We start from the raw sequence: 26,240 nt of genomic DNA, 5'->3' as shown, positions 1-26,240 counted from the left end.
TGTTCTGAAGATGAACGAATGTCTTACTGTTTTGGAATGACAAGAATTTTCTTTTTCAGGTGAACTATCACTTTAATATACTGAAACGTATTTGTGTGTCCAGTAACCATGTCAATAAAATATATGCAAACAACACATTAAATAAGTTCCTTTTCCTGTAAGCCTGATATTAAACAACTGATTAAGTGGAGAGTGGACTGTTTAAGAGTGTGATCATTGATCAAAGTTTGTTTATTTATCAATCAATCAATCTGTATTTGTGTTTACCTGTGTAATGACCCCTGGTCTGATCTGTAGAGGCTGGATGGCAGAGGCTTGTGTTACCAGTGGTACTGTGCTCTCCATACGCACGGAAAATCCTGCTGGCTTATTTGGGTTAGGTGGGAGACCTGTGACACGAGGCATGTTTATTATTGTTAACTATTTTCATTTAGTTTAAGTTGAAATTCTAAAATTAACTAAAAACTAAAGACATACATGATTTGTGCTGGGGAAATGAGCACATTTTAACAATACGTTATTGCCATTTTCACATTCTCTATTAATAAAACCTTTGTAAATATTTGTAAATTCATCATAGTAAATTTATTGGGTGTACTTGCAGCATTGTTTCAGGAAGAACAAGTTCACAACAGGAATTACACATTCTGAGTAGTTGGCATCTGAGGTGACAGTTGTATTAATCTAGCTAGCGTGAATCTGATGACTGAAGGTTAAGTACCTTGAATGGTTGGGGGACAGAGAATAAGGGCCTGCTGGAAAGAGTCACCAAACTGTGCACTTCCTGTCTGGAGAGGGATTCCAGGATGCATCACTGATGGGGCAGATGAGCCTAAAGCCTATGAAAAAACACAACATACAGTCTGAATGACAAAGATTAAAGGGGTCATATTCAAAGTCCTCTTAAGCAAGTATAAACTATGCAATTACTATGTAACAACTGGGTAAAAACTGTACTAATTGCCTAAACCCAACCTTAACCAATGTAGTCAGTACATTCTTGCATGCACTACAAGTGCACATGCTGTAAAATAAATTTCAACTTCATGCTATAGTTTTATTATTTTTTTTCCTTTCATCAAATTTCATCAAATGTTTCTGTGGACACACATTAAAGTGAATTAATGTCCAGTAATCAAGTTCAAGTTCAAGTTTCTTGTCATATGCATATTAGTACAGAATACCACAGCAATGAAATACAAAGTGCCTTAGCACTCTCTCAACACCAGTCCATTAAAATAAAATTAAAATTTAAAATTTAAACCTCTACTCAAACCTCAGCCCTCCTTCCTCTTATACTGTCGTTCAGTAACCTAACAACCTGTGGGTAAAAACCGTCCCTAAAACGTGATGTGCGCGTTGGGATGCTCCGCAAACGTCTCCCTGATGGAAGTTGGGAGAAGAGATTGTGTGCCGGATGACTTGACATCCTGTATAATGCCTAGTGCCTTCTTTATGCTGCGTTCCCAATAGATGTTTTGGAGCGATTCAAGTGGAACCCCAATAATTTTGGATGCAGTTTTAACCACCTTTGTCAGTAGATTCAATTCACGTGAGGTAGCCCTGCCAAACCACACTGTAATATTACCTGTCAAAATGCTCTCAATTGTACAGCGGTAATTTTTTTTTTAAATATTGCGTGACATACCATATTTCTTGAGACACCTCAAGAAATAAAGCCTCTGATGTGCCTTCTTAATGGTACATGTGATATGATCAGACCATAGAAGGGAGTCTGAAATATGGATGCCTAAAAACGTAAAAGTTTTTATTGTCCAATAGAGGGCGACATAGTATTAATAGACAGAACATCAGTATTAGCCTGATGAAACTATTTGACATTACATAATTTTTGTATACACCACAAGACCTAAAATATTTGAATATAAATCTTCCAGTTCAAAATTTGACATGCTTGGTTCTTAATATTACAAGAGAATAATACAATTACAAATGGCTGCAAGCAGTCACTAATGTAAAAGGAAGAAACAACTTTTGAACAGGATAATGCGTTATAATAACGTTATTTTTTGATGTCTTTATTGTGCATTGACTAAGTCAAAAGAATGGTCCAAACAGTTAAGAGAAGATATCATCGCCCTTCACAAAAGAATGGTCCAAACAGTTAAGAGAAGATAGCGTCGCCCTTCACAAACAAGGAACAGGATACAAAAAGATGTCGAAGGCACTAAATGTTCCTAGAGAAAGCATAGCTGGGAAGTTCAAAGATAAAGGGACAGTGGTTACACTACGTAGATGGGGCAAAAAAAGAAAGCTATCAACGGCTGCAACCAGATTTCTGAGAAGGCAGGTTCAGATAAACCCCTGAATGACTGTAAAAGACCTACAGCAAGACTTGGTGGCAACAGACACTGAACTTTCAGCTTTCACAGTGAGGCGCGTATCAAACGCGTACGCCACTCCAAGACGTACACCACTGCTGACCCAAAAGCACAAGAAAAGTTAGCTCCAATTTGTTCAAAATCATATAAATAAGCCACAGAAGTTTTGAGATTATGTTCTGTGGAGTGATGAAACAAAACTGGAACTTTTAAGCCACATGAAAGTGTCAAATCAGCGTGTTGGTGGTGGCTCAGCGATGCACTGGGATTGCTTCGCATCCTCTGGCACGGGAAACCTGCAGCGTGTGGAAGGCAAGATGGATTCATTGAAGTATCAGGAAATCCAAGGGGAAAACGTCATGCAGTCATTGAGGAAGCTGAAGCTTGGGCGTAATTGGACCTTCCAGCAGGACAATGATCCCAAGCATACCTCAAATTCCACCAAGGCTTGGTTGCAGAAGTTGTCCTAGAAGATTCTATAGTGGCCATTACAGTCACCTGACTTGAACCCCACAGAAAATCGCCAGTGGGATTTGCAGAAGAGCGTTTCAGCACACAAACCCAAGAATATTAATGGAGGCCCTTGCTCATGAGGAATGTTCCTCAGAAATGCTGCCAGAAGCTGATGTCAAATGATCTAATTTGAAGCTGGTCATAACAGCAAAATCGATTACAACTGTACTTGACGCATAGCACAATAGGCAAATCACCTGTTTTTTTTTTTTTTTTTTTTTTTTTTTTTCAAGCACAGGACAATTCTGAGATTTTGGTCTAGTCTGCAAAATAGTGGAAAGTAAACATAATACACACATTTAAGTGTTTATTTTAGAACACTTTTTATATTTACAGGCCTTTAGATCAAAGTTCACATACTCCCAAGCAACATAGCCATAACTCCTGGACGTAAAGAAACAAAACAAACAGTGTGTTCGCAGTGTGTGAACGTAACCAAGGCAACTCCTTCTGTAGCCACACAATCAATGTTTTTCTTTTTCAGCTAACTGTGAACGGCTGACTGTATTTACATATGAAGAGTTCAGATGCAAAAGCCTCTAAGTGCCATTTGAAATTTTCTTCTAGAATGATAATTTTAATCAAGCTTGTATATTTAAGTTCAGTAATTTCACTTAAATGGCAATGATAATTACCTATTAATTGTTATTTAAGTGAAATTACTGAACTTAAATATACAAGTTTGATAAAAATCATCATTAAAGAAGAAAATTTCAAATGGCATTTAGAGGCTTTTGCATCTGAACTCTTCATATTTTAATTAAATTGACCAGTTTTCAAAATCGAAAGTTACAAAATGCAAGGATAGCCACATTAGGTCGTAAAAACCAAACTACCACGCTTAAAATATCATCAAAATATCATCAATAATCAGCATGTCATCTTAGGTCAGTTTGGTGTTTAAAAGTTTTTTTCTGCCGTGTCTCTCCTTGGAAACCAAATGTCCTTTCCATGTTGCCATGATGTCAGCAATGTTGCCGTGACAACGGCAATAAGGGTTCAAGTTTGTGAGATAAGACCAGAATTCAGAACTGACAAGTGTCTTTATATGGCCAGCATTAAAGACTACAACAACACACAGCTTGCACAAATGCTTGTTTCTAAAAGCCTGTCTTTAATAGGAAAGTTTATATTGGCCATGAACACACTGCAGCTAAATTTGGTTGTCATTTCACCATTTAGTGCATAATCCTGTTCCGAATTTACTTCTGAAAAATTCAGGTAGTGACAACCACACTTACAAAAATTCTATCTAGTGTGTACGGAAGCGAACTGATCAACTAGTTGTTAATGACATCCGACCAGGGATATGAAAGATGACGGATGAAAGATACTTCTCTGATGCATATTTTAGGATTTATCACTGAAATCACAGGGAAAGCAGTACAAGCCTGACTCATACGTGCTGCCATATCTTAAAAGCAAATCACCAAAAAAGAAAAAAGCCCATAAAAAAAATAATAAATAAAGAAATGGACTTGATTTAAGCTGAAAATAAGAATAAAATATCGCAAGCTGCAACTGCTCACTTTAATAACTCCAGAAACTTGATCGCTGTATAAGCCAAGCTTAAACTACAATCCCAATAACACTTAAAATAAGTGGGCATGGCAACAATGCAAGAGCACACTCTGTGAAGCAGCCATTAAAGTAGGGTGACCAGAAGCCCCCTTTTCCCCAGGACAGTCACTTGAAATTTATTAACAGACATATTATGAAAAAGTATCTTTGCTACGTGAATAGCCTAATCAAAGGTGGCCAACCTAGTCATATTTTGGAGAACAAAACAGCCATCCAATCACAATTCGTTATCCATTAACTTGAAGTTAGATACGGCGGGATATAATAAAGATGCAAAGATGTCAAAGAAACGTGTGTACATTTAATGAGGATCTTCAAAAACAGTTTATCAAGTTATTATGCGCAGTAAGAAAAAAAAAAAACTCAAAGTATCGCACTGAATGACACGCACCAGAAACGCTCTCTTCAACAGCACACGATCCAGAATACAGTTCTCTTTGCACTTAAATGTTCAAATACAGACACATTATGTGGATTATCTTAAGTAAATACAGTCGGTTATGGCTTAAATGACTGTAAACAATGGTTTGGTAAAAATTGGATGGCCTGAACTACCTATCGGTGTCATTCATGTTAATCAAACAACCAAAGATGTTAAATAAATCTATACATGTTAAATAAACCTACTGTACCTGAAAAACCTAGTTTATTTAATGTGCATCTATGATATTTCTCCTATTCTTTGTAATTTGCCTCATCCATGAACAATGTCCCATTAGGCTGGTTTCCATCGGCAGTGGAGATGAATAGGACAACTCCCATCATTCCATGCTCCTTCACACCATCAAGCTACGCCTTTGTTATAGTTTTGAATATGCGACCTCTAACAGTGAAAATTACATACTGCGCCTTTAAGCACAAACAAAACACGATGCCTCTGTCGACTGTGCTTTAGTTAAAATTGCTGAACAAAGTCTTTTGTCACTGTAATATTTTTTTGGTCAGAATAGTGGATACCGAACACGTGAGACGCCAGAATGGTGTCAATCATTGCAGTTTTGGGAGCGAGTCATGTTCTACACATACAGTATGGAACAATAATTTAAGGGACCTACTTAAATGCGGTTGTCACTACTGAAATTTACAGTGTGTATGTGGCCATTGAGGCTTTTTATGACTGTAGTTAAGCAGCTTGTGCTGTGACAGCCCTGTTTTGACAGCCTGTTATCACCTGCGCTGAATGGAGCATGTCAAGTGGGATGAGTCAACGTGACTCTTCATGTTAAAAAAAACGCAAGAAACAGAAGTCACAATGAAGGAACAAAGTGACAGGAGTGCAAGACAGAGCAAAAGGAAAATACTAAAGGATAGATGATGTAATACCGTATCTGTCGGGCAAATGATACAGCAGATGAAAATCAAAGTGTGCAAAACATAAAAGCAATCATACAGATAAAAAAAATAATCAAGTCAGGGCATTTTTTAATTTATTTAAAGCACGTTTTGCTCCTGCAAAACACCAGATTCTCCTACACGTTTTACACATTAACTGTATTTATTATATATTTTTGGGAAAAAAACAAACATACTTTTGTGTCTGGACTATGAGATATACTTTTTTCCTTTCCAGCAGTTTTTTTTTTTTCATACTAATAGATCAAACATCTATAAGAAAAAGCTAATTAACTGTGAGAAAAAGTAACTAATGCATTACTTTTTATCAAATGTAGCGAGAGTATAATCGGGTAACCACATTTAAAGGGATACTTCAACTCTGGAAAGATGAATGTGTTTTTAAAATGGGTCATTTATGTAGTAGAAATATAAAATTGTTTTTGAATTTGGAGTTTGCTTTAATGCTAAATCTTGAAGTATCCCTTTAATATGGCATACAATAAAAAAATAAAATATATACACACATATATATATATTTTTTTATACATGTGTGTATATATATATATATATATATATATATTTATATATATAAATATAATTATTATATAATAATTAATAATAATAATTATAATATATATAAAAAAAATCAATAAAAAAATTAAATATATACATATTATAATTATATATATATTTTATATGTGTATATATATATATATATATATATATACACACACACACACACACACACACACACACACACACACACACACACACACACATATATACATATATATATACACACACACACATATATATATATATATATATATATATATATATATATATATATATATATATATACACACACACACACACACACACACACAAGCATATATACATATAAATAAAAATAATATATATACATATATATACAGTATATAATATGTATATTATATGTATGTATATGTAATATATATATATACACACACATATATACATACATATATATATATACATACATATATATATATATATATATATATATATATACACATATACAGTATACATACATATATATATATATATATATATATATATATATATAAAAAATATATACACACACACACCACATTGCAAAAAATGAAGAAAAGAAAAAGAGAAAGACAACACAGTAGCTACTTTTACGTTTATCCAAATTATGTATAATAGACTTGATGCATGTATGACTGCAAATTTAATAAGTATTTGCTGGAAAGCATACTTTTTAGATATATGTCATCAATGCAAAAGTCACAGTGAAATTTTAACTTTGGCGAAAAACAGTTTAGAGCATCATAAGGTTTACCGATACAGCTTTCATATTGTTAAATTGTATATAAAATTATTTTATTGCTATTGGTAAAAATACAACCTCTCAAACATCATCCTTATTTTTGTAATTTTGGCTAATGTTTTATTGATTAAATTGATGTTTTATTTTTTATTTTTTTCGTTTCGTTCTGAAGATGAAAACGTGGAAACACTTTCATTTTAGGTGACTTAGTAACATGTTACTATGTACTTACTATAGTAATAATGGTAACTGACCATAAATCAAACCCTAACTGTAACTCTATAGTACTGTAGTTAATTATATTACTCAGTACTTATCTGGCTAAGTGCAATGTAACTATAGCCCTATTTGGACAGTAATTGTTTCTCATGTGGATGTCTTTAAAAATACATTTGCCTGGCACCTCAGTGACCAAAACTCATGAGTTCAGTTGGTGCTTTATTCACAGTGATGAGCGAGTTTTGTGATCCTATGAACCGGGGAACTCTCTGCTCATATGGTCAGTCACATGATTGTCTGCTGTAAATAAAATGTCATATGCTTGGAATAATACAAATACATTTTTATTGATTTAATAACAATTAAATAATAAATAGGACATTATTTTCCTATTTAAACACTATATTTGAAATAGTTTTCTGTCTTGCATTTTATCTAATGGATGGATGTCACTTAAAAATAACTAAATTACCGGAAATAAGTTGAAGCAGCCTCTTTTTACATGAGGTAAACAAAGCTACTTGGTTTATATTTTTAATGCCTGTAATTGTATACAGCTAATACATATTTTAAACATATTTAGCTGTCACAATAACGGCCCATTTGGATTCGGATGGCAATTAAATTACCACACAAACTTGGTTTGTCAAAAAAACAGTAGGTAATTCAGCTGGGGATTTTTACGCGGGTGGTGGGAGAAAAAAAACACTTACATTCTGGATACAGACAGCAATAAAATCAAGACTAACCCCTGTTGATAACGCCTTACATCCCCATGAGAAACAATTACTGCCCGAATATGGCTTTATGTCACCTTAAATTCACTTTAAAGTAAAGTGTAACGAAATAATGTTATTTCAACATAGTGTTCAAGCTACCTGAACATTTTAAGTCAACTTGGGACCTTAAAAAATATGTATGGTAGTCAATGGCGAGAGACAACTTATCTTTTTATTCCGTCTCAACTGTGCCCTGAATTTTAAAATGTGAAGTTGTATTATGCGACAACTTGGATATTTGAATTATCTTAAGTTAAAGTTATTCTGACACATACATGGTTTCTGCACACTTTTTTTAAAGTCAAATTTAAGTTGCGAATGCGAATTTTTTCAAATTTGGGATGCGAAAGATAAAATATAATCTGGAATTTACGCTAAATTACGTAAGGAAACCACTCGAGGGTAGATTTTTTATTTTTTAGCGATACAACAAAACGTTTTTTTTTTCTTTTAGGGATGACTAAGGGATGAAGTCAGTACGCACACACTTTTATTGGTAAAAGGGCAATTGGAGGGAAACAATAGTTTCACAGTCTGATTATAGAAAATGTTGCACATGCATCGTTTTATTTTCTTTGCCATTGACATCCGCGTCTCAATCCACTGCGTGTTTTTCTCTTATCGGCTCGTGCACCACTATACACACGCTGCCTGGTAGGCCTATCGGTTGTTGGTACAGGCTCATTTTTACGAGTACGAGTACATGAACTCCGTATCGGTTTATCCCTATTTTTAATAATTCAAGCACCTCTTCAAAAATATGGCTGTTTTCAAGGGATTTCCAAGTCTTAAATTTCAAAAAGTCAAATTCAAGTACTTTAAGCACATGATAATATTATTATCGTAATCGTGTAGTTAAAACATGACATCATGATAGCTCTACACTAAAGATATTCAATTCAACAGATCATGGACTCCATGCTCTGCTGTTTTAGCAAGAGGAATGCAGAACTTTGTGGCCTTCAGCACATGCGTCATGCAAAGCCTTGACCTCCACATGAAAAGTGTTGAAGATAACATCACCAAAAACTATTTTACAAGGTTGCTAGGTAACAAAGCGTGAATTGGACAAAGCAAACATCAAAAATCTCTTGAAAATTGCATAGCAATTTTCATTTTACTTTTAAACAGAAATAGGAGCTGATATGAGCTTGATGTAAAAAACAACAACAACAAAAAACTTCCAACAAGCATTGTAATGGCGATGCTTTCAGTACCTGAGTGTGAATGCCAGTCACCTTGCAGAACGGCAGGGTAAGGTTGGGCGCTGCTCCAGTGCTCGGGACAGTCCTGACAAACTGAGTCTTGGTCCGGCTGAGGGACTCATAACCGCCTGGTCGTGAGCAGCACACGTCCATGATGTGAAAACAGGATTTGACACTGTAAAGAGATAATTCAGAACACGAAACCTCAGTTTTGTACTTTTTTCTGAAAAAGTCTAAGGAATGAATCACAAACAAGGCTGAGAAATGAAAAGCTGCTCACTGGTTGCTGTGGGGGAAGTCTAGTATGTGCTGCATGGTAACAAACGGATGGCTAAGGGCGTCACTTGGGGCGATTCTTTCCTCAGCATCTATCAACAACATCTTCTTCAGCAAACCCACAAATTCTGCACGATCGACCTTCTCTGCCAACAAATCACAGCCTTCCAGATTCATCACTAGATTCACCTGGGAAAAAAATAAATAAATAAATATATATATATATATATATATATATATATACACACACACACACAAAACAACAAATAGTTACTCACTTAGGTTAGTCATATTGAGGGATGCATAATAGTGCAAAAGTTTTTAGTTTTGGTAATATTTCACAAATTCTTTGTACTCTATTTCAGCAGCCTTGGGGAGTGTTAGAGTAAAAGAAAAAAAAATATTGACCGTGTTTCACTGATCATCACAACTCAATACAATTTTCATTTTTTATTAGGAAACATTACACCTAAACCATTCCACAGATTTGACTTGCATAAAGCTTGGAATATATTCCATGTGGTCCTAGTGGATAAAATAGAGGATTGACACACATTTTCTGTCATTAGTGAATTGAAAGGTGCCTGCTGGGAAATAGACGTGATTTGTTCATGTTACATTTTTAACTTGCACAGCACAAAATGAGATTTCTATTCGTATTTGTAAAGTAACCGCAGCTCTCCTTGTGGGAATTTTCCACTGGGAGAGAATGAATTGTGATTGATTCTGAAGACTGATGTGGTAAAAGTGGGATTTTCTGTGTTTTGATCCTGATCCAATGATACGTACATGCGCTATGTCATCCAAACAGCTGAAGATGTACTTCCTGGCCTCTTTTGATTTCAGCCCCGTCTCGGTCTCGTGCTCTTCTGTGGACTGAAAAATGTATATTAAAGATGACACAAAATCAAATAAATCCGCTATACTTTGATACATGTCCCTGATCTTACAATGCATGACTCATTATTGTGCACCAACATATTTGTTAATAGTCAATAGTCATATTTGTTAATTGTTAAAAGTAATTTAATTTCATTAAAAAGCAATAATGGATGGATTTCAAGAAGAAATGTCTGGCACATAACCCCACAATAAAATCCAAAGATACATATTTTTGAGAGAAAAAAAACAAAAACAAAACACAAAAAAAAACAAATTATTTTATGACAATTAAAATATATTATGGCATAATGATTTTTATGATCCTAAAAACATACTTTCATGACATACTTATATTTGTAAAATACAATTTAAAGGGGTGGTTCGGAATTTTGGACATTGGGCCTCATTTCCAAGTGAGCCTTATTGTTATTTATCAGTGGAGACAGTTTTAAAAAAATGTTCATCCAGTCGTCCCAGTTGGATAGTTCGCCGGTGCTAGGCTAGCGCGTGTCAACGGTAACTTTTAGCATGTCATTAAAAACGGTTTACCCACTCCACAGTACATCAAAAGCAAATCATAACACCAGACTATCGATATAAGTGTCTGTTGAGAAAATAATGTTAGAAATCAAACTATCCTTTTCATCTCAATGATTGCATTACATTTACAGGAACTAGTTTCTCAGCAATGGCGGAATTTTAGTAATAATTGCTGAGGTAAACAAGGGCAACATGGTGATTCGGTGTGCATTTCGCAATTGCAAGAACAAACCTAATAAATGTTAAACGCAAAGTTCACAAATTTCCTTTTGAAGATCCAGAAAGGATTCAACTTTGGATTATTTCTGTGGGCTTGGACAAGGAGACACCGGCAGAGACTCTAAAAAAATTGAGGATTTGCAGTGATCATTTTAGACTAGACGACTTTAAAGGTGCCATCTGTAAAAATTGAGGTTAAAATATCCTAACTACACGCATCAAAAGAATGAGAAGAAATAAGGTTGATGATGTCATTTAAAAAAATGACAAGTTATAGTGGTGCCGAGATATTAACCTGAATTAGCATGCTAAATTACTAGCCCCGGCCCGGCAGGTGTCGTAATACCAGTTTCGGCCATGGGAGGCGGTATGCGGGCAGGCAACATTACCACCAGCCAAACTGCAATAGACGAGTAAGTCGCTGATTTGATTAATATGCACGAGGGAGACAGAGCAACACAGCGCTCGCCCGTGTTGTTTGAAGACATGAGAGTGCGCGCGGCCGCAAAGGTATTTCTGGAGGTATACTGCCCCCATCTGGTATGGAATATGGTGTATGATTTGATTTTAAATGCCAGAGGGCACCTTTAAAAAATTATTTAATCAAAACGGCCAGGTAATGTTTTGTTAGGCTACTCCAGCTAGCTAAAGAAGCTAGCCCATTCATAACTGATAGATCGACACTGACAACGTTAGTGGAGAATACGTAAAAGTTCAATGCATTGAGTAGAGTTACAATAATAGTGTAACTAAGAGTATAGTTATTTTTTTTAATTGGTCAAACAGTCTGTCAAACATAGTAGTCATATTGTCTTTACAATCCACTAAAGTTGTTTACTTCGTCTTTATGTTGTTGTGTGTAGCAATATATTTATATATGTTATTGTTGTTGTCTACAAAGGAAATAAAGGAGATTTGCACTGTACCAGTCCTTTTTATTACATATATAATAAATTATACTCTTTCTGTAGTGACGAGTGTCAGCGGCAGGTAAATACACTTGCGTGATTGTCATGTGGACGGGCTCTCTAGGTTGCCTAGGTAACTTCTTATCACTCCGCCGCTGCTGTAGACCGTGCTAATAAATATAGGTAAAACAATATAACTTGCAATGCGATGAAAGGGTAGTTTGATGTCTAACATTATTCTCTAAACAGACACTTACATCGATAGTCTGGCGTTATAATTGATTTGCTTTTGGTGTACTGTGGAGTGGTTAAAACTTTTTTTAATTAGTATTATTTTATGTTTATTCCTGTTCGATCATTATTGCTGTTCCCTTATGAAGTTTTATTACTTATTGAATAAAAAATTAATAAAAAAATACCAATTTATTGCAAAATGTCTGTAAAGTGTTTTGAATTATCACTAACCATCCCTTCTTTTGTTCATTTATTTGAATGATCAAATACTGAGTAACAAAAATGTTTGCATTGTGTTCCCTTTCTAACCAAATGCTATTTATTGTTTGTAATCATAATGCAAAACCTGATACTTACCTAAAAAAAATTGTTAAAAAAAATAATTAGTTGTCTTTTAGAATATCTAAATCTATATCTAAATAAAAAAAAACGAATAAGATAGAGAAATCATGTCTAAAACAACAACAGAAATCAAAAAGCATCCCTATGTATTTATATAGGAAGCTATAGGCAGCCTACAGGCTGTACAGGACATTGCACACATGTAACTATTTTTTAAAGCCACAAGGTGGCGCTCTTCTACTTGAGCTTTTTTTTTATAAAGCTGGCACTCTATTTTGATGTGAATTGTTGCATTTATTGAAAAAAAAATATATAAAAATAAAACTATATATATTAATTACAATGGAAAAAATAGCTCTTAAAAATTATATAATTAATGCAAAGTATCATAGAAAACTCTGAAAATTCTAAATAATAATCAGAAAATATTATAGAACAAAAATATTTTTGAACGGTTATCCTGGGAAAAAGTAAAGTTAAATTTTAAGGCTTCGTCCGTTTTTGACCGGGAGGAAGCTAAGTGTAACCCATTTACGAAGAAGCCCAGAGGGTTAATGGCATGCTAAAAGATACCGTTGACTCATGCTAGCCTAGCTTGGCGAACTATGCAACTAGGACGACTGGATGAACATTTTTTAAAACTGTCTCCACTGATAAATAACACTAAGGCTAACTTGGAAATGAGGCCCGATGTCCAAAATTCCAAACCACCCCTTTAAATATATAATTTTCACCTCACAGTAATGACATGAAAATGCATAAAATCTTGGCTAAAATCATAAAAAAGGCTAAAATACTTTCTGGTCATTATCTCCGAAACATGGGTGGGTAAAAATAATACTAACCATCAAATGAAACAGACAAGTTTTCACAATCCAACAAAATCCTGATAGATAAAATAAATTCCAGCCCCACTGCACTGAATATTAGATCACATATTGGAAGTGTGAATTACAATTCATGTTATCCCTTTAACATGCTTATATCGTGAACATGATACAGGTGTTCTGGCGTGTGTGTGTGTCTCACTTTAAGTCTCCAGCCAGCATACGGTGAGTCTGACTCCCGGCAAAAGAAGCGAGAGGTCTTCGTCCCCACATTTAACAGATGCTCTCCTGGCATACCCTGCGTCTGAGAAATGTAGCGAATCTGAGGAGAGACAGATGGGAAAGAGTGTAACCGAGCTAGTTGAACTCAATCATTGTTTATGTTTTAACACAGTCCAATGTAAATGGATACGTCAACAAAAGACGTACTGAACGTGTTATTGAGATCACATGCCGTTTCCAGGCATCTGAAGCAGCACGTGTTTTGAGCAACACAGAGAAATGGGTGGATTTATGGAGTCATGCTTGTGTGAAACCTATAGGAGGGTGTGTGTGGCCGTTTTGTGTGTGTTCTTACGTCAACGGCACTGTGGTGCGAGAGAAAGGCCTATTAGATGCTCAGTGTCACATGGGGACTTGCAGAGGTGCAAGTGCTGCAGTGGTACATTTTAAAATCAGATTACATGACCTCTCAACCCAGACTTTGAACATATTTTTTTTGTTCTAAACAGCACGCCATGCTGGAAAACGTCAGGGAAGGATGAACTGATCCAAAGTAATTCAACACAATAAAAGTTGCACCAAATCAGTTTCAAGGCCATGACACACCAAGACAAAGGTCAGCCGTCGGTCAAAGTTGAGTGTCTGTCAAGCAAATGATTGAGTCAAAGGGGAACACAGACAAACAAATTTAACATGTTACCTGAGCATTCCAATACGCAAATATTTTCGACATGTCTGGAATGAAGAAAGAGAACTTAAGCAAGCGCTGCTTTGTTAATTTGTATTTCTGTAGTCATAGTTTTTGTTTTTCTTTTTGGAGTAAAGAGTATAAACTACTACAACCACTTGCTGATATAGACAGTTATTTTCTCTCAAACAGGCGCAGAATATACGCACCATTTGGTTGTTGACTGTAGTCTTTGTGGTGTGTTCATGTTTTTTTTTTTTGGTGCAGAAAAAGGTGACATCACTACTTTGGTAGTTTTTGATGCCGATTTGGCCACGCTCTTTAGACCGAAACTTCACACTTAAAGGGTTATTTCACCCAAAAATGAAAATTAAGTCATTCATTACTCACCCCCATGCTGTACCAACCCCGTAAGACCTTCGTTCATCTTCGGAACACAAATAAAGATATTTTTGATTGAATCTGAGAGCTGGACTGTCATAGACTGCCTAAGGGACTGGCTCTTGACGGCCCATAAAGTCATTAAAGAAAAGGTTTAAATATTCCATGTGCCTACAGCGGCTCAATTATACGTTTATCAAGCGACGAGACTACTTTTTGTGCGAAAAAAACATAAATAACGACTTAATTCGACTATTCTATTACCTCCTTATGGGCGCATGCGCGAGAACTGAGACGAGGACGTTCTCCTTCGACTTGTTACCGGCTGCTCACCGCTTAGGAGTATTACCGCCACCTACCGTATAAAATGATGATCCATATATAAGACGCTCCGGATTATAAGGAACACTGTCGTATTTGAGAAGATTAAAGGCTTTTAAGTGCACCTTGTAGTGCGGAAAATACGCTAATTGAAAAGCGTACGTACAGCGCGCATCTTCCTCTGCTTGTAAACAGAAAATTTTGCGCTTCCAGCTATATCAGCACATCATCTTATACGGTAGGTGGCGGAAATACTCCTAAGCGGTGAGCAGCCGGTAACAAAAAGTAGTCGAAGGAGAACGCCCTCGTCTCAGTTCTCGCGCATGCGCCCATAAGGAAGTAATAGAATAGTCTAATTAAGTCGTTATTTATGTTTTTTTCGCACAAAAAGTAGTCTCGTCACTTGATTAACTTATAATTGAGCCGCTGTAGGCACATGGAATATTTAAACCTTTTCTTTAATGACTTTATGGGCCGTCAAGAGCCAGTCCCTTAGGCACTCTATGTAGGACTGATCCAGCTCTCAGATTCAATCAAAAATATCTTTATTTGTGTTCCGAAGATGAACGAAGGTCTTACGGGGTTGGAACAGCATGGGGGTGAGTAATTAATGACTTAATTTTCATTTTTGGGTGAACTAACCCTTTAAAAGTGTAGTTTAGCCAATAATGACAAATCTGTAACTATTTACTAATGCCTTTCTTATGTGGGGCAAAACATTTATAGATATGGGGATAAATGAAGACATTTGGAGAGGAAGTCAACAAATTTAATGTGGATATGACTGGGGGAAAACATGTTTTGGAACAGCACAGAGGACAGGAAGAAAGAAGCTATAGTTTAACAGAGCTATGCAAGATCTGATGAGACAGTTGAAAATTGCTTTCCAAAGTCTATCAGAGTGATACACATCTAATTACACACCACATTGCATTGCAGTCCGTAATGATAAATATAGAAATTCCTGTTGTGGTTATATCTTTCAGTGGTTTGGGTTATAAGTGCTTCAGCACAGCTGACTTCCAGTAATCCATCCATCCATCCATTCTCCAGCAGCTTATCTGGGACCAGCTCGCTGTGACAGCAGGCTAAGTAGATGTGACATGTCCCTTTCCCCCCCCGACAACTTCCTTCAACTCCTCCTGGGGGTTCCCAAGGCATTCCCGGACCACCTGGGAGATAAAGTCTCTCCAGCGTGCCCTGGGTCTCTTCCCAATTAGACATGCACAGAACACCCCAACAGGAAGGAGCTTGAGCGGCCTGACCAGATGGCTAAGCTACCTCAACAGGCTCATTTTATAGTATAGTAGGGGTGGGTGATACAAATAAAAGTATATAGAGACTTAAAATGATATCTCTATATTTTTTTTTTTTTCAAAATTTGGTGATTGATGCATTAATATTTTTGCCTTTGCTCAAAAAAACATTTTTAATGTGATCTTTTTTTGCCCCCATGAAAAAGGCCCAATCTGGATAGAAGGGCTATTGTTAGTTACTAAGTAGAATACATACAAATCGCTTACAGCAAAATCCTCACTAGTAAAATAATAATAATAAAGAAATAGTGACTACTTAACTGCATTTTACTCAATGAACAAACAAGGATCATTTCAAAATCTTAGGCCTATGTAATTAAAGGTTCCAAAATAAAAGTAAGTAAAAAAAATACAATTATTCAAAAAGTGCAATATTCCTACAAACATTTTCTTAAAAGTTCTTTAAGAAAGAGAAACGCATGACACTTTTTTACATAGAGTGGCAGATCTATTATAAATAACTATCTAATTAGGGTTCAATTAGAACACTTTCCGTTTGTATCTTGCACAAAAACATACCAAGATTAAGAAAAATTATATATTGCAAAATATCTGTAGATCTCTTAGTGCTGTTCATAAATATATTTTGGGCTTGACAAATATTCATTGTTGGCTCCGCCCATCGCTAATAATCCAGATTTTAGACATACCGGTACCTGTATTGATGCTGGTTTTAATGAGTGGAGAGAAGCTGGTATCATAAGAACATTAGATATTTATGCAGATAAAACTCTTAAGTCTTTCCAGATATGGGGCAAAGTATTAGAACATGCTAGACAAATTACTAAATCAAACAAATCATATGAAATACAATATAGAATTATTAATAGAGCCCGACCGATAAAGGATTTTGAAGGCCGATACCGATACAAATATTTTGGGGTTTTAAAATCCGATATGCCGATATATCGGCCGATATTTTTTTTATATATATATATATATATTTTTTTTCAGAAACGTGCAACAAAACATTAACAGATTTCCCTAACATAGTTATTTGTAGTTATTTATGAGTTTTAACTAAAATAATATGATAAAGCATTTTAAAAGAAACTTGTTTCTTTTATTGTCACAACTGAACATCAAAATATATTAAAGTTCTGATAAATAAAATAATAATTAGTCCCTACATTGCCTTATAAGCTACCTTATAATTACAATGTCAGGTTAGCTAGTCTATGAGCCATAATTTAGCACTAGATAACGTCATACTGCAAATGAGTTTTTCATACTGCAAAACATACATTTTCAATATAACAGGCCAAGGAGAGATGATTGAAGCGTGTTTCGTCCGTTTTTATTTTATTTTTGAAATATTCATTTATCGGCCATTATAACTGCCGATACCGATAGTTTGGAAAATGCCTAATATCGGCCGATAATATCGGCCGGCCGATATAGCGGTCTGGCTCTAATTATTAACAAGCTGCATGCGACTCCGTTAATACAAAGTAAATATGACACATGCACAAAATTTAGCTTGAAGTGTAAAAGTAGAAGTACTTATTTCCACTTAATATGGACCTGTCCTCTAATTACATCATTCTGGTCTTCGGTTGTTCAGGAAATTGGTAGAGATTAAATTGCCAATGGATCCTAGATTGTGCATCCTTGGAAAAAAAAAAAAAATATATCCATAATGTTGTATGCTGCTCGCCTTTCCACACTTCATGTTAGGATTAAAGAACACTCCCCTACTTTAACTCTTTGGCGTGAAAAACTCTCGTCACTCTTACCATACTAAAGACGGCATGATGTACTGGATGGAACTCTGGATACTTTTGTAAATGATTGGTCTTCCCTTTAAATACTATTTTGGACATGAATGGCAAGCAATAACGTATTAATATGGATTGAAAACAAGATGTACATTTTTTGGATTCCCGTGTGATATTTATGTACGATACCCGTGTATACATGAAGAAAATGACAATGTCGATGTAGTAGACCTGTAATAATGATTTATTTGTTATTATTTGCTGTTTTATTTAATTTATTTTTTCTTGTTGTGGTAAGAGTGAAGAAATTTGAAAATAAACAGTTTATAAATAATTAACGATCATAAGCAAAAGTTACAAAAGCAAATTTGTAACGTAAAATTCGATTCAGCACTATTTTTTAGGTCAGTCTGATTTGTGACATTGACCCTGTTGACAAATGAACATTGACAAAAGTTGCCAAACCTTTCATTGAAGCAGAGGGTGCTCTTTGGAACGTTCTCAAATAAACAAATGCTAGATAGCACGATCATCAGGTTTTGTCAATGCTGTCTGTCAGTGGCAAAACTCTAACACAGGAGTAACGGCAATAAAAGCTGTAACCTTTGGCTATGGCTTCCTAGCTAGATTTCTAATGGTAACCTTTCAATTACGGTAAAAGTTATTAGAAGAAGAAATTCCCAACCCTCAAGTAATATTGTTATTGTTATTCTTTCATTGACATTAACATTATTCTTTTAATTAACTTTAAAAAAGGATGTTATCAGCCAACTGGCTAGTAAGCCCGTTTTATTTTTACACACATTTGGCACTTAGTGAGTGCTATAGTAATTCTGCACCCTGAGTGTGTTCTTGGTGTTTCAGCCTCTAAGAGTAACAGCTTTATTTTCAAACAGGGATGTATCACTTCATACTAGAAGAATATGGCTACATGTCCAAAACTTCACCCAGGCCCACAGTCTTCTAACCTGCATTTCGTCTACATTCAAGAGGTCTAATAGCCACTTGCTAGTGGCAGAGTCAAACGAAAGTCTCCGCATGCCTGCGAGATGAGGCCCTACGATTGGTGCCGTAAGTGGGCGTTCATCTATGCTATAAATATCTTTTGCTGTGCGAGATTAAATTGAACACCCCAGTGAAGGATGTGCGTATATTAGGAGTGTGACCCCCCACAAGCCATTTTAGTCCCTAGACTGGAATCACACCTTAGGCAGTTAGGTGCAGTGTTGGGAGTAACGCATTACAAAAGTAATACATTACAGTAACATATTACTTTTTGCTGTAACGCAGTAGTGAAAGGCATTACTAATCAATTTTCAGTAATATTTTACTTGTTACATGTTCAGTGAGGCTTGTATTACAGTTGTATTACAGTGTATTGTCTGCTTTTACTTCTTAAAGACAACAGATGTGAAAGTTTTAAAGCAGTCTTTTAGTGCCAGTTCAGAGCGGTCGCGTCTGTAACATTGTTTTTTCCTCATAAATACGAACACGAAAACTAAAATGCCAACCCTTCCTCATCCGATTTGCGCAGTGTAATGAACAGAATTACAAAAAATCGATTTTGCCTCCTATTTTTTTGTCACGCATGAATGTGTGTCTTTTCCCTAATATTAAAAATAAAACATAGACTGATATTTGTCTAATGTCTGGAGTCCTTTAAGGAAGTAGCCTATATACGTTTCAATACATGAATTTTCTGAGAATTTTTATTTCAAGTTTTGACTGCAAATGTCATGTCCATAATGCTGGACTTCCCCAATTTTAAATAATTTATCCTCAACTAGTTTTGTGGTGTAGGTCTACGTATTTTATAATGTTAACTTCAAATAATACTAATAGCCTAATTTAAAGATAAGGCAGCATTGGATCTGGACGGTAAGGAGAATAACGCTGGAGTTGGAAGAGGTGTGTCGCGATTCTGTAAGTTCGTGGATCTGAGTCGTGTGGCGAATCGCGATTTCGGTTTCATATTGCATATCGTTACAGCCCAAAAGTTAAGTTCTACTTAGTTATTTTGGTGAAAGTAACTCAAAAGTAATACATGAGTAATGTAACGCATTACAATTCTGAGACAGTAATATTGTAAGGTAATGAATTACTTTTAAATAACAGTAACAAGTAATACCTAATGTATTACAATTTGGAAGTAACTTGCACAACACTGGTTAGGTGACACCCCAGATATATAATTGTTCAGAGGCGATGAAGCGGCGTCCTGTTAAACATAATTAATGTGCTTTTGCATTGCTATACTTTGGCGGTAACGAACCTCAAGGGGGTGATGGTGTCGGTGTCAAATGCCAAGTATCTAGCAAACTTTTTTCTTTACTTTCCAGCTAAAGTCTCTTTCAAACTGTTGCTCAGTCATGACAGTAGTTGACCTGAAAGAGAAAACTGCCTATAGACGATGACGGTTTACGTCAACGCCTTCTCCCAACACTGCAAATACGGAGTACTTTCGTTCCATTATAAATCAATGTCCAACATATTTCAAAACAGATCTGAGTGACATACAGGCCTACACTACAGTACATGCAAAAATATGGCAAGCTTCAAACCTTGTGCGTTCGTTATTTTTCTGGGTTTAGGGCTGAACGATTAATTGCATTTGCGATAATGTCGCGATATGATGAAACGCAATTTTGTAATCGCAAAAGCTGCGATTACACTGGTCACGTGACTCGCGAGAGAAAATCAGTCTGCAAGATCAAGCATCAACTTGGCATGCTATGCATATAGGTCTGGTCTGGCATACAGAAAAGAAAAGTTTATTTTTAATGTATGTGATATTGTGTTATTTCTCTCCAACAATTCTGGATCGATTCAGAGAATTTCAGAATCGAGTCTGAGCTTAGTTTTTAAACACGGATGCGTGATGACGCTGCGCGTGCTTTAGAAACAACCGTCTTCTGCTTGCTTCTATTTTCTCGCTCTCTCTCACTCACACACACACACACACACGACACCTCTCGAACCTTCCGAAACATAGTATTTCATAAAGTTCGGGGTTTTACATGGGATTTTACCGAATTACAAGGACATTCGCGGGCTTGATTGCACAGGTTTTGCCGCTTTGCTTGATGTTATAACGCTACTCTTGCAGTGCGCGGTCTCTCCCGCGGGAATTTTCCTTATAAATGCTTCACAGAGGCATTATTTATGTCTTTTGAAATGCAGTTGGCTTATATATTAAAAATATGAAAATCACTGAGAAGGCTACTCTTATTTTAAAATACTAATATGCGCTTTGTGAAGAGCGCTCGTGCATGTGGCTGTGAGCGACTCATTGGTTAAATGTACTTGCAAGTGAAAATGCTTTTGACGTGAAATTAATGTAAACACGGTCAGTTATATTTTAAACCAACAGGACAAACCACATTTACAATTTTAAAAGAGATATGTGCATTAGTGTGAATGCAGCTTATCGTATCTACTGAGAGGGGGAAATCACTCCACCTCTTGAATGAAAAACATTCAGACAGTCTACCTTTAAATACTGAGACCACTCTTTGTTTATTGCTTGAAATGCTTTTTTTGTTTCTCTTTATTTACTAGCTTTTGTATTTTGAAGCTATATTAGTTTATATAGCCTATTTAAAATTCTTAAGTTGAAGTATGTGTTTACACATGTAATTAAATACATATTTTAAGCGTTATTAAAGTTAATTAATAAGAAAAAAAGTAGATCAGATCATGAGCTGCCTAAATATTCCCATCCCTACTGCACAATGATTTATTGCTTGTCTTTGTCGACTAATACAGAAGATAAAGAACTAAAAAAATAAAAATAAAATAAATCACAATTAGATTATTTTCCATAATCGTTCAGCCCTAATTCTTATTATCCAAGTAATACTCTTTCCTGGTCTGTGTTTTTTGCTTTATTTTTATTTTCTCTTTCCTTATATGTAAATGCAAGACTTTGTACTTTAACTCGTTGAATGTTATTTCGCAAAACACTCGTGAGTTGAGAGATCTCACTAAAAGAAAGGCTTTATTCTTATAAAGTAGAAGAACAAATGCTGACTTAATATTCTTACAAGAAACTCTTAATGATGAAGCAAGACACTTGTTGGCAAAACTTAAATTGTGGCCATAAACATTTCATATTATAAAAGTAGTATTTTCAAGTTCAGAGACAATAACCCATCTTACTTCCCTAGAGTCAACAATATCTCCTTTAAACTTGTTGATCAAAATGAGAACACCAGCGGAGTGGTTAGATTCATGACTAAAGTAAACCTTATCACCCACCCCACCTTGTGAGAGGGATGTTTGTTTTTGGAAATCACAATGGGGTGATAAGGTTTACTTTAGTCATGAACCACTCCGCTGGTGTTCTCATTTTGATCAACAAGTTTAAAGGAGATATTGTTGAGCATTGTTGGTGCTAGTTGGGAATGTGAGGCTCCGGTTTCTTTAATTAAAATTAGACATGCAATGAAATTGATGAAACAAAAGGAAGTTGCCTGACTGCAATGGCCTTACTTTAGAATTCTTTATACAGTTCTGAGAAATTTTAGAGCAAGCCTTTTTCTTAATGCTTCAAGAATGTATAAAAACTGGAACGATGATTCCCACTATGAAACAAGGAACGAGATCTCTTATTCCCAAACCAGAGAACGATACAACTATAATTGGTGCCCTATCACACTTCTAAATTTTGATTATGAATTAACTGCCTCTATATTTGCCAAGAGATTAAAACAACATTTACATCATATCATTAATTAAACACAGACCGGCTTTATGAAAGGACGTCATATTAGTTGTACTACTTGACTTGTTCTGGATCTTATTGATTATAAAGAAGAAATTAAGTCAATTATCTTATTCCTTGATTTTTATAAGGCCTTCGATACTGTAGAGCACCAGTTCCTTATAAGCTCTTAAAGGCTTTTAGATTCCAGTCCAATTTTATTAATGTTGTCCAAATGTTGTACAAAGATATAGATAACTGTATAATTTTAAATCACAAACATCACCAAGATTTCCTATTCTTAGTGGAATAAGACAGGGTTGCCCTTTAAACCCATTTTTATTTTTATTGGTTGTAGAAAACATTATTATTATTATTATTATTGACAAACAGCACACTAATAACTTTGTTTGCCTTAGTGTCTTTAACAGAGAGATTTAAATCTCACAATTAGCAGATGATACCACTTTATTCTTACAATATTAATAGCAAGTTTCTCCAGTCTTAACTACAATTAATGCTTTCTCTAATGCTTATGGACTCAAACTTAATTTATCCAAGTGAAAAGATATTTGCTTATTTGATAATGTAGAAACTGAAATAGAAAATATACCTATTAAAAAATGAAGTGAAATATTGGGGGATTCATGTAATTAGTAGACAGTTTCTGAATTTTTCTCCATGACTATCCAAAAAACTAAATATATTTTTAATTGTTGGCTACAAAGAGATCTGTCAATTTTAGGCAGAGTCTTTTCATCCAAACCAGATGGTTTTTATTTGGAATAATAAATCTCACAAATTGAAGACATCTAGCAACAAAAAAAAAAAAAAAAAAAAAAAATTTCTTGAAGTCCTGAACTTTTATGATACAAATTCAAAATTAATTGGTTGAAGAGATGCTTGCTTGGATCAGATTCCATGTGGTATTTTATCCCTAATAATACAGTACATTTAAAAGAGTAGGTAGGGTAAATTAATGGTAAATTACCCTTTAAATTAGATTTCATCAATAAGCTATGTTAGCCTAGAAATTGCTTTACAACCACAGGCTATTCCAAGTTGTTTGATATGTCTTCCCTTAGCCATGAGTCATGTTCTAAACAACTATCCTTGTTATGTTTGGGAGGTGTTTCACTTTTAAGTAAAGATTGTAATAATAAATGTATTCAAAGGAGGAAAACATTGTTACTACCATTTAAATATTGGATACACAATAAAATGAGAGAAGTGCATTTTAAAGGACTGCATAATATATACCCTTGTAACTCACTTATGTCCAAATACTGTGATTTAGCAGATATATGCACATTCTGTAAGAATGAAAATGAAAACATCTGTCACAAAACATCATTCGTTTTTCTCTTGTAATGTTTTCAGCAATTTTATGGAATGATTCGAGCTCTTAAAGTTAATATGAACGGTAATCTACGCATTAAGGAGGTCATTTGTCTTTTTGAAAACCCAAACAAATCTTTAGAAACTACTGTTAACTTCCTTATCCTTTTGGCAAAGTTTTACTTTCACAAACAAAGGTTTCATAAACTTAAACAGTAATTTTCTCTGCAAATAATCTGTTGCTGTGGTGCTGAGGGTAATGATTGAGATGCAACCAATGTTTGCGTTACGTACATGACCGACTGACCAATGGTACCGTCCGAGAAGGTAGGACCTAAAGAAATGCAATAACGCACATCACCCTGATCACTTGTTTATCGTTCATGTAAACAATACATTCAGATTCATCAATCTGAATGAATTGAGTCTGATTGAAACAAAAGGTGTGCATGTAAACAATGAATGGTGACTGTAGAAAGCAAAAGCAGAATCCCTGAGATTTTGGGCGAACTAGAAATAGATCCCGGCATCCTCACATTTTGTAAGGTCTAAAAAGAGCATATGTCCGGGAAAAAGAGAATATATAGTCACCCTACACTGTAAAAAATTATCGCGATTTTAACGGTAAAAGACCGTTAATTGGTTAACAGAAAGTTTTCTTACCATACGGTAAAATAACTGTGATAGATCTACAGTAATGGTACATTTAATGTAATTTTACTGTTAAATACCGTTAGATTTGCAGTTTGTGGAAGCAAAAAAGAACAATTCATTGTATAATTTACAGTGAAAAAAACGTAAATTGTTCCAACACTTCACATTTGATGTATTTTTGTTGAAATAACTATGTTTCTTCATAGTTTTCTTCGTTTTTTTCTAATCATTTATGTACATTAGGGTTTTATGATGCATGTAATGTCGTTAAATTACGGTTTATGGCATTTTTTTAAATTTCATGTGTTGCCATGATGGTGTTTAATGTTTTTGCGAATGAGATTTGCTTAAATACAATAGTATTATCTTTCTTGTGGAAGAGCTGCTTGTGATGAGCTTTGATTGATCATGTGACTTTCATCACTGCTGTGATTGGTGATTTTCAGTGTATTACAATGGTACAAAACAGATATTAATACTCCAATATGTCTGTAAATATACATTATACGAGGTAATGAAATATGGTAAATTGTATTTAAGTCTGTAAAACCAATAACGTTGCTACCATATTTTTGACTGTAAAGTTCTGGCAACCACAGCTGCCGGTATTTTACTGTAAAAATTATGTTTTATTTTTTACAGTGTAGTTAAAGCCCGCCACAATCTCACGAAAGTGCGTATCTATTGCAAAAATTTTATTTCTCGTGCCATTTACGCCAAAAATTGTTTTTGTGTGCATATGATACGCACTTTATGGCGTGTACACACAATACTCCACGCCCCTAATCCTACCCAAAGGGTTTACAGTGCGTATATATGCACGCAAAACATATTTTTGCCGTATAAATGGCACGAAATGACAAATTAATTAATTCATCCTAAAGCTACAGTATTATATCAAAATACAGATGAATATAAATATAGTTCACAAATGGTGTTTTTATAACGCTTTTGGAGCTTGACAGCTGGTCAAGACCGAGCACAGTACAGCATAGGGGTTTGGATATTTCATTTGAGCGAAACTATTTCTTTCTATACAGAAAAACAAAAAAAAACAAACACGCCCTGAGAAACATTGCCGCCATCCTACAGTTAGCAGATCAGGAAATTAAAATTAAGGGGAAATTAAAGGGGTGCATCCAAATGGATCTAGAAACATTGAGGAGAGGAATCTGACATCAGGAATGTTTACCTTCTCATCGCCATTTCTGGAAAAAAAATATGGGGCAAATTCTGATATTCTTCTCACATAATTAAAGTTAGAGTGTTGTGATAACGGAGATGAATTATGCCCAGCAGACCAAATTCTCAGAGGCTTAAAAAGACATTCAGGCATAATGCAGGGTTATATGGGAAGTAAGGGGC

General features: G+C 35.1%; 1 protein-coding gene across 2 annotated transcripts in view; it reads right to left on the bottom strand.

Annotated features, from left to right (window-relative positions):
- Window positions 1-26,240, bottom strand: part of hipk3b (homeodomain interacting protein kinase 3b) — an 80,306-nt gene that overhangs the window by 16,858 nt on the left and 37,208 nt on the right. For both annotated transcript variants that reach the window (XM_039681652.2, XM_039681653.2), the window contains exons 4-9: window positions 13,738-13,857; window positions 10,373-10,459; window positions 9,588-9,772; window positions 9,320-9,482; window positions 722-839; window positions 268-389 (exon numbers count right to left, since the gene is read on the bottom strand). In XM_039681652.2, coding sequence (XP_039537586.2) covers window positions 268-389; window positions 722-839; window positions 9,320-9,482; window positions 9,588-9,772; window positions 10,373-10,459; window positions 13,738-13,857 — 795 coding nt within the window. The remainder of the gene's footprint in view (window positions 1-267; window positions 390-721; window positions 840-9,319; window positions 9,483-9,587; window positions 9,773-10,372; window positions 10,460-13,737; window positions 13,858-26,240) is intronic.

The sequence above is a fragment of the Pimephales promelas genome, chromosome 10, assembly GCF_988280905.1.
Source record: "Pimephales promelas chromosome 10, fPimPro1.hap1.1, whole genome shotgun sequence".
Classification (NCBI taxonomy): domain Eukaryota; kingdom Metazoa; phylum Chordata; class Actinopteri; order Cypriniformes; family Leuciscidae; genus Pimephales; species Pimephales promelas.
Note: the sequence above shows the minus strand (reverse complement) of the source record. Positions and strands in the feature narration are given on the sequence as shown.